We start from the raw sequence: 9679 nt of genomic DNA, 5'->3' as shown, positions 1-9679 counted from the left end.
GCGGGAGGGACTGGGAGACTAGTCAGGAACAGGGCAAAGATGAACAGAGCAAAGTACAGAGAGATTCTTGATGAAAGCCTGCTCCAGAGCGCTCATGGCCTCAGACTGGGGCGAAGGTTCACCTTCCGACAGGACAACATCCCTAAGCACACAGCCAAGTTTGAACACTTATGTAAATGTAATATTTCAGTTGTTTTATATATACATTTTTTATTTAAATTTGCAAAATGTTTAAAAATAAAACTGTTTTTGCTTTATCATTATGGGGTATTGTGTGTAGATTGATGAGGAAAAAAACGATTTAATCAATTTTATAATAAGGCTGTAACTTAACAAAATGTGGAAAAGGTGAAGGGGTCTGAGTACTTTCTGAAGGCACTGTATAAGTTAGACATTTTAGAAAAATGTAATAGGAGTGATACATATCATTTTGGGTGCCACAGCAAAGAGTGCTGTAGTGACTCAGTCCACAACAACTCTGATGTAAACAACAGGCAAATAGCAGCAATCTGAGATTTAAGCACCACAGTGGTCGTGTCAAGTGAAGCTGAAATCACTGGGAAAAAACATTTATGCAAGAGGAGGCCTACACAGGAAGCAAAAACCCTGAAGAGCACCAACGCAATGCTTGACTATTTAGTCATATTGATTACAGTTGTTAAACATTTTGAATTGTAAATATAAGAGACTAAATCTGAAGATGGTGATTCTTTGAAACTGCTCATAGGTGCCATGCCTCAGTCGTATTTGAACACAATATACACCACATGGCCAAAAGTATGTGGACAGCTGCTTGTCGAGCATTTCATTCCAAACTCATGGGCATTAATAGGGAGTTGGTCCCCACTTTTCTGCTATAAAAGCCTCCACTCTTCTGGGAAGGCTTTTCACTAGATGTTGGAACATTGCTGCGGGGACTTACTTCCATTCAGACACAAGAACATTAGTGAGGTCGGGCACTGATGTTGGGAGATTAGGCCTGGCTCACAGTCGGTGTTCCAATTCATCCCAAATGTTTCGATGGGGTTGAGGTGAGGGCTCTGTGCAGGCCAGTCAAGTTCTTCCACACCGATCTCGACAAACCATTTCTTTATGGACCTCGCTTTGTGCACAGGGGCATTGTCATGCTGAAACAGGAAAGGGCCTTCCCCAAACTGTTGCCACAAAGTTGGAAGCAACAGAATTGTCTAGAATGTCATTGTATGCTGTAGCGTTAAGATTTCCCATCTCTGGAACTAAGGGTCCTAGCCGGAACCATGAAAAACAGCCCCAGACTATTATTCCTCCTCCACCAAACTTTACAGTTGACACTATGCATTCGGGCAGGTAGCGTTCTCCTGGCATCCTCCAAACTCAGATTCGTCTGTCTGACTGCCAGATGGTGAAGCATGATTCATCACTCCAGAGAACGCGTTTCCACTGCTCCAGAGTCCAATGGCAGTGAGCTTCACACCACTCCAGCCAACGCTTGGCATTGTGCATGGTGATCTTAGGCTTGTGTGCGACTGTTCGGCCATGGAAACCCATTTCATGAAGCTTCCAACAAACAGTTATTGTGCTGATGTTGCTTCCAGAGGCAGTTTGGAACTCGATAGAGTGTTGCAACCAAGGACAGACAATTTTTAGGATCTTCAGCACTCAGCGGTCCCATTCTCTGAGCTTGTGTGGCCTACCACTTCACGACTGAGCCGTTGTTGCTCCTAGACGTTTACACTTGACAATAACAGCACTTACAGTTGACCGAGGCAACTCTAGCAGGGCAGAAATTGGACCAACTGACTTGTTGGAAAGGTAGCATTCCTATGTCTGTGCCACATTGAAAGTCACTGAGCTCTTCAGTAAGGCTATTCTACAGCCAATGTTTGTTTATGGAGATTGCATGGCTGTATGCTCAATTTTCTACTCCTGTCAGCAACGGGTGTGGCTGAAATAGCAGAATCCACTAATTTGAATGGTTGTCCACATACTTTTGGACATGTAGTGTATCAGCTCTCAGACAAATCACATAGACAAGAATAAAGGTGTACAACAATTCTGTATTGTACAACAGTGTATGTTTGTGTGTGATAGCTTTTGTAGTCGGCTCCATAGTCCATAAATAGACCAGTGACAATACAGCCCCTAGCATGTGACAATGACAATGCTTAATTAGATTCAAATAAAGTACTGAAGTGTGACCGCATGCGAGTGTGCCCATTCTGCATGCTTGTCTGTGTGTATTATTGGTACACTTTGGCACGTGAACCGTCCCCCCTGCCGCCCCCTCCAGCCATAGTCTCAGTGTGACACGACACATTAATAACTGTGATTTTCTATTCGAGGAGAGAAAAAAAGGCGAGAGAGACAGCGAGCTCTGATTTCCACCAGTCCCAATGTTCCCGTGGGCGGATGGGAGAGTGAGAATACTGTGAATAGAACAGAATGTCCTAATTCATTACATTCTAGAACCATCCCTCTTTCTGCTGTAGAAGAGCTCCACTCCAGCCAGAGCCAGTGACGCTCCTGACTCCCCATGTTCAGACCAAATTTGTCTCCATTTCCTGTTGGAGTGAATGGGAGACTCCACTGGAAGATGGAGAATCCATCTCTCCCATTGGCTGTGGTGAGCATCATAGAAGAGGAAACATGGCCATGTATGTCCGCTTTTTGTTCCATAACCATAAACTGCTGTACACAACAACACAGGTCCTTACTTCAACTGTACTGGATGTCCACTTATACAATTCATACTGCTAGACAAAACAACACAAAATAAGTCTTGCAGGATACTCAAATGGTTTCTTTGAATCTATCATCAGTCCATTTCTATTCTATACTTTGTTCATATGAACACATCTAATCTAACCAGGTATCTAACAACCAGATGAGCATCCTAAAGAACCTAAAATAAACACTTTGTTATTATGAAGTAGATTGAGAATGCATGATGTCACCATACTGGGATCGTTTGTCCTTATCTGTTCCCCTATTAAATATAATAATATAAACTAGTAAGCAGACACTTTTATTTTAAGGGATTTACAGTCATGCATGCACACATTTTAAATAAGGGTGGTCCCGGGAGTCAAACCCACTATCCTGGTGTTGCAAGCGCAATCCTCTACCAACTGAGCTTCAGAGTATATATAGTCATATAAATTAGTACTTGACTAGAAAACAATCACGATGAATTTCTCTGATCACATAGCTTCAAGGGATTGTTCAATCCAATGGTCCATGTCAGGGGGATTAAATAGCCTCAAGGGATGTCTATCTGTCAGTCAGTCTTCAGTCGGCAACCCTCGACAGCTCTGAGGATTCACCTCACTGGTCGTGACTGTTCCATGAGCTTCTGCTCAGAATTCCGGAAACGAGCCTCAAGAAGGAGAAGGAGGCTGTTACATCCGCGTGATAATGCTGCGAACACCAATGGTCTCGAAGAGAAATCGGTAGGCACGGTATTCCCTCTTGTGCGTAGGAAAATGGGCGGGTTTTGGGAAAGCTCAGTCACGCTGCGTGGGTGGTGAGTGTATAGTAAAGGTCTGCCGCGGCAGTATATAGCACAGTCTGCAGTCAGCGGTTCAGTCAACCAACAGCTCAAGCACAGCTAAAACAGCTAAGAAACGTTCAGCACCACAGAACAGCGGACAGCTCCTCAATAAGCGAACACTATGGTTCTGATTTGGACACAGTTTGGAGTGAAAACGAAAAATGTCAAGTGCAAGGTCCGCGTTATGAACAGGAATGACAGCTCGGGCTCTTCATCAGGGGTAAGTTATATTTTTACAATTGTATTAATTTCAGTAATTTACTGATTGTAATGAATTATATCAATGCTCATTTTACGCATATAGTCATTAATTGTGCCTTATGGTTGTGTCGTTAAAAAGACAGTGAGTTCAAAGATTTTGCTAATTGCTGAGAATAGTCTTCGAGATTAAGCATAGTGATTTATGTCAAATATTGAATGTTCCTTTCGAACTATAGCCTGTTCAACTTGTATGGGAGCAATGGGTTCTCCAGTATCCTGCAGACATTGTAGCCTAGTTGAGACAATCAGGGTGCATCCAGGATCTGTGGTAGGAGCTGCAGTCTGCTTCACCATACTCATACACACGAGCTCCCCCTATATTCACATTGTCTGTATTATAGGTGAGCAGATAAATATCTGCATTTTAGTCGGTAAGACTGAAATGGTCATAAATGCATTTGCCATGGGCTAGTTTTAACATAACACTGTTTTCATGGGCTGAATGCAATATTAAAGAATACATTGATATTGTGGTCATTTGTATTCAATACACTGACATTTCCAAGTATGCATCTTCTGATATTGGTACAAACTAGCACAGTAGGCTTTCCTGATAATCATTGGTGACTCAGTGCTATTTGTCTTGGTCATTCTCAATCAACTGTTGAATGTCACACCTGCTGGGTGTCATAAAGATGCCGGATGCTTAGCAATGCATTATCATGGGCATGGCAATGAGAGCACTATAAGGACGGTTTAGAACCCACAGGCCAGGGAATTAGTTATCTTTCTACCACATCTTATCCAACTCTGGTTTCATATCTTTTCATTAAGGCACAGTTCGAACCTGACTTTTAAAGAAAGGACAAAGTGAATCTATTGGTGGGCGTAATTCAGTCAGGCATTTGTCCTTTTATAAGGGGGTTGACATCTGTAGGATATAGAGATCTGACGTATTACTTCTCTCATCCTGTTTCTCCAGGAGAACCAAAAGGACCAAGAGGTGCCTGTTATGTCCATCAAGCCTATGGGGAAGGATTTCTACAAGGTCCTGGGCGTCGAGACAGACTCCAACGAAGATGAGATCAAGAAGGGATACAGGAAGATGGCCCTAAAGTTTCACCCCGACAAGAACAGCGCCGCTGACGCAGCAGACAAGTTCAAGGAGATCGCAGAAGCTTACGAGATTCTGACCGACCCCAAGAAGAGAGTCATCTATGATCAGTTTGGAGAAGAAGGTGAGAGCCTTTCCTTCCTTCCCTTGTCATTTAACCAGCAGTAGCCTAGTAGGGCCCTTTGCCTTTGTCAGTTGAGTAGAAGTAGTTAAGCCAAATATACATGAGTAAGAACTTTGTCTCAGAGTGGAAGTAGAATAGAAGATTGGACAAGATGGAACATTGGACAAGATCACACATCTTCTGCCTGGGTAAACTGTACTAACTGTCTTTTTTCCTTTTTTGTCTCAGGTCTTAAGAACGGAGGCGGAGTGTCCATGGCAGGCAAGGAGAACAACACCCATCAGTACAGTTACCACGGTGACGCCCATGCCACATTCTCCTCCTTCTTCCAAGGCTCCGACCACTTCGACATCTTCTTTGGGCCCGACGGCGAGGAGGAGCTCTTCAACCCCTTCAGCCGCTTCACCTTCAGCCACGTCGGCGGTTACCACAGTAACTATGGCCCCACTGGCGAGAAGCTTCGGCGCGGGCGTCGGCGTCTGCAGGGCATGGCGGTGGTGCACGACCTCCTGGTGACCCTGGAAGAGGTGTTCCATGGCTGCACCAAGCACATGAAGATCACACGGCGCCGTCTCAACCCGGACGGCCGCAGCCTGCGCACCGAGGACAAGGTCCTGAACGTGGTGGTAAAGAAGGGGTGGAAGGAAGGTACCAAGATCACCTTCCCCAGAGAGGGCGATGAGACGCCCAACAACATACCCGCCGACGTGGCCTTCGTTCTCAAGGACAAGAAACACCCCCACTACAAGAGAGATGGGTCCCACATTGTGTATACAGCCAAGATCACCCTCAAAGAAGTAAGTTTGTGTTTGTGTGTCAACCCTACATTTATTTGGGTGTATAACACAGTAAGTCTTAGCAGAATTACAGCACTGCCATACTTTTAGTTTAGGTAGGATTACATGAAGTTTCAAGGCACGGCTGAAGTATGCCACTTCCATACTTTGGACAATGACTCAAATTGGTGGCTATAGAATAGATAAAACCCTGTTCTATTCAGAGCCCCTCTCAGCTAACCCACCACTGCTCCAACCTTGTCCTTAGCTCAGCTCACAGACCCCCACGAACACACAGTGCAGTGCACCCTGCAGAGAGCAGCAGCAGCTGTAGCTAAATATAGCCTCTGTGTCGGCCGCCCCCTCACACTTCTTTCACTTCGCTCCCTCACTGACTCCTCTGCCAGCCTTTAGCTTCCTCTCGCCCTCTCTCTCTGGCTCGCAATCACTCACTCCCACGTCCTACGCTCCTCAGATTAGCATGAGAGCGTTCACAGACATGGCAGCCTCTTCAAAGAGCTCCTCTCCATCTTCCCATGGCCCCACTCAGTCACTCTGTTGAGTACCGACACCCACACGCACAGCCAGAATAGAGAGAAGATAACCGGTATGATATTTGTAACACTTATTGTTGCATAACAGAGCAAAGCATTGTCTTTAGGGGGCAAATGCTCCACATTCAAGTCTGTGATATAACACATTCACTTGGAAAATTGCCATGGTTAGGTAAGAGTTTCATACATTCATTCAGAAGTTCCAACTGCAGCTAATTTTGGTGTGGCGTCTGCTGCATGTACTGTATTATGTAACCAAAGACTCTCAACATAAAACAAGGAACCGTTAAACTAACAAATCCGATCTTCCTCTCTGTTTCCTTCCAGGCTCTATGTGGATGCACAGTCAACGTCCCCACCCTGGACAACAGGACGATGCCGCTGCCGTGCAGTGACGTCATCAAGCCCGGCGGCATCCGGCGGCTGAGGGGCGAGGGCCTGCCCCACGCCAAGACCCCCTCCACACGTGGCGACCTGGTGGTGGAATTCCAGGTGGCCTTCCCTGACAGGATCCCTCCCCAGTCCAAAGAGATCATCAAACATAGCCTCGCTGGGTGCTAATGGGCTAACGTCCTAGCATGCTATCGTGCTAACGACCTACTGTTTGAGCCAATAAAATCACAGCCTTGCCAGGTGCTATGACAATCCAGCACAGCTTCTCCCTGTGCTCAGTTTAGAGACAATGGCAGAGGGCACCGGAGAGGGTCAGATGGAAGCTTTTTTGATTATAGGCACTTTTCATAAGCATATTTAACAGATACAATGCCACAAGTAGAAGGTTTACAGTTTAACTGGCAAATTGACTCCTGAGTGTCTGGGCACATCTACTGACTTTCTCTTGAATGAAAGGGGAATAGGTACTGTTACTGTGTATACTGCTTGCCTATATCAGGAACTTGGTATTCCAATCGAGTCATTTGACTTATTACAGAAACCTGAGGTAGTTGATAGTCACGTGACAAAATGATTCTACCACTTGTAGGCTATGGTTGTATGGTTTTCATATGACTGCACCTTTACATTGATTTATTACAATAACAAAAATGTACTTGTGTACAAAAATATGTATAACTTTGTCTCTAAAAGAGATTCCTCTGTCAAATGTTCAACTGAATCATTTGAAATGTTTGTGTATATATGTGCTTTAACTTATACCAGATGTTAATGTATTATTCTAAATTGACAAATGGACACAAAGAAAAGCATGTTAAATAAATGAAAATACCAGAATTTTAACTCATGGTGTTGGTGTTTGATTATCGTATAAAATGTGTAGCAGCGGTCATGAATGACAATTCATGCAGAGCATGTCCATATTGCCACAGGCAATTTGAAAAATTTCCAAAATAATAGGTGGACATGGATAATCGGCCTACAAGATGTGGAACTATGAAGACAGCAAAAGGTATAATACAGTAAATAAGATAAACCTCATAGGAATGCTGAACACAAACAATCTGAATATGGATGCAGGAGTTGGAGAGACCTCTTGGGCAAGACAAAGTCTCCTCCCACAAAAACATGGAAGACCAATGAGGCCTGAGAGCTATCTGACTACATCCAAGTGCAGATCAAGCAGTTGACCCAAAAATAAAAAGTGAATGAATGAAATTTCATTTTCGTGTCAAATCACCAGTTGGCAACCCATCCCTTATGGGATTAATTGACACAAACAAACATTACAATAATTCACTGTGGTAATTAAATGACAATTCTTCTTCCGGTGTTCTCTGCACTGCGCATTGCATAAAGAGTGAAAAAATGTAAGGTAAAAATCAATACATAATAGTAAATAAAGGTTATCCAAACAATAATTATATCCCTAGAGCAGTAAAAGGATATACATACATACAGATAAATACAGAAAAAAAGAAACAGAAGGCATTTGAACCTAGTCTGGCACAGAGAAGATTCATATGAGAGACAAGCCTATACACAATCTATATACACACGTGCCATTTACCACATAGAAGCTGAATATTTTTACAATTTAATTATAGGTAGCCCTTTTTCTTTTATTCCAGGCTTTATCTAAATATTCCGCAAAAAACATTTGTTTCTCCTCATCGCTCAGCCACATAATGCCAGGGTATATCTGGTGTGCTTTCTGGAATAAGTGTATATTGTGCTAGAAAGGGCAATAGAGTATACAATGTAAGTACTTGAGTAAAGATTACTGTGGTAAACTGTTTCAGATCCTCAGTGGTTGCAGTAGGTGTTGAGCAGTACTGTGCTGCACCATTACAGTCCACCCTAGCTAAGCTAACTACTGCCACTCAGTGTTAAATGCTAGTAAGAGAGGTGCTAAAAGGAATCATCAGATACCACATTCTAAAATAGCTTCCTTTCCTGAACTCCTCTCTTTTCATCTGCTCTAAACACAGGATAGGTTAATACAATGTGTACTACTATGTATGGGCATATTTATTTTCCTATTCAACTTTTTCAGAGAGAAAGCGACTTACACTATTAAGATGCAACCCCTTTTGCAAGAATGTAATCCTTCCTTCCCTCTTTCCTTCTTTGGGGAGGGAAAATGTTTTAAACTCAGTTGTTTTAAATTTGGAGTAGAAGATTGAAAAACAGATGGCACTATGGACAGCATTACTTTCAAACAAGGCAGAAAATGGGAAAAATAAGTATTGAAAGGCAAGACTCAAGAGCTCCACTCCTCCTTGGTCGATGCAGGGTCTTACACAACAGAGACCAGAGGGTTTATCGCACGCAGCCATTGTCGAGAGTCAGTCTCACCCTAGAACACACAGACCAACACACACATACCACAGGTTTGAGACGGAGGAGGGGCAAAATATCACAATGTTTATCGATAAAATTGAATCAAATGTATTTTTTTAGGAACTCAGTCAGGGTCTCAACTTATTGAGAGTAAGAACAGTAAAATACAACCGGTGCGATTTTAGAAATGTGGATGTGCATCAGCAGTTCCTCTCTTGTTATGGAGGTCACTCAATTAGCTAACAATTAACCATATATATTTTTTTAATGGTAGTTAGTTTAGTCAGCTATCATGGCTGAATACCGACCAGGCACGCAGGTCACATGCCCAGGGGCCCTGACCTCCAGGGGTCCCCCAATAATTTTGTTAGTCATTCGCAATCAGATATCATATTAAGAATAGGTCATGGAAAAATGTGAAGAATCGTTAGGAATTTAGTTTAAAAAAAGGCCCCCGCAATTCCTGTCCTAGAGCACACATTCGAAGAATGACACAGGCTACAAATACAGTACCAGTTAAAAGTTTAGACACAGGGGCCTCCCGAGTGGTGCAGTGGTCTAAGACACTGCATCGCAGTACTAGCTGTGCCACTAGAGATCCTGGTTCGAGTCCAGGCTCTGTCGCAGACGGCCGCGACCGGGAGA

The 9679-nt window shown here is 43.5% G+C and overlaps 1 protein-coding gene across 1 annotated transcript; it reads left to right on the top strand.

Moving 5' to 3' along the window:
• Window positions 1–3580: 3580 nt before the first annotated feature.
• Window positions 3581–7513, top strand: LOC120026123 (dnaJ homolog subfamily B member 5-like). The gene is made up of 4 exons (XM_038970945.1): window positions 3581–3749; window positions 4713–4968; window positions 5197–5765; window positions 6626–7513. The coding sequence occupies exons 1-4, from the start codon at window positions 3651–3653 to the stop codon at window positions 6857–6859; spliced, it is 1158 nt and encodes a 385-aa protein (XP_038826873.1). The 5' UTR covers window positions 3581–3650; the 3' UTR covers window positions 6860–7513.
• The last annotated feature ends 2166 nt before the right edge of the window (window positions 7514–9679 follow it).

This window comes from Salvelinus namaycush, chromosome 31, assembly GCF_016432855.1.
Source record: "Salvelinus namaycush isolate Seneca chromosome 31, SaNama_1.0, whole genome shotgun sequence".
Classification (NCBI taxonomy): Eukaryota; Metazoa; Chordata; class Actinopteri; order Salmoniformes; family Salmonidae; genus Salvelinus; species Salvelinus namaycush.
The sequence above is the reverse complement of the archived record's forward strand: the minus strand, read 5'-3'. Positions and strand labels throughout refer to the sequence as shown.

Excerpts from the sequence above, each read along its gene's own strand:
- LOC120026123 (XM_038970945.1), top strand. The coding sequence starts at position 3,651 with ATGGTTCTGATTTGGACACAGTTTGGAGTGAAAACGAAAAATGTCAAG. Across the intron at positions 3,750-4,712 it reads GCTCGGGCTCTTCATCAGGG|GAGAACCAAAAGGACCAAGA; the intron begins GTAAGTTATATT and ends CTGTTTCTCCAG. Across the intron at positions 4,969-5,196 it reads TGATCAGTTTGGAGAAGAAG|GTCTTAAGAACGGAGGCGGA; the intron begins GTGAGAGCCTTT and ends TTTTTGTCTCAG.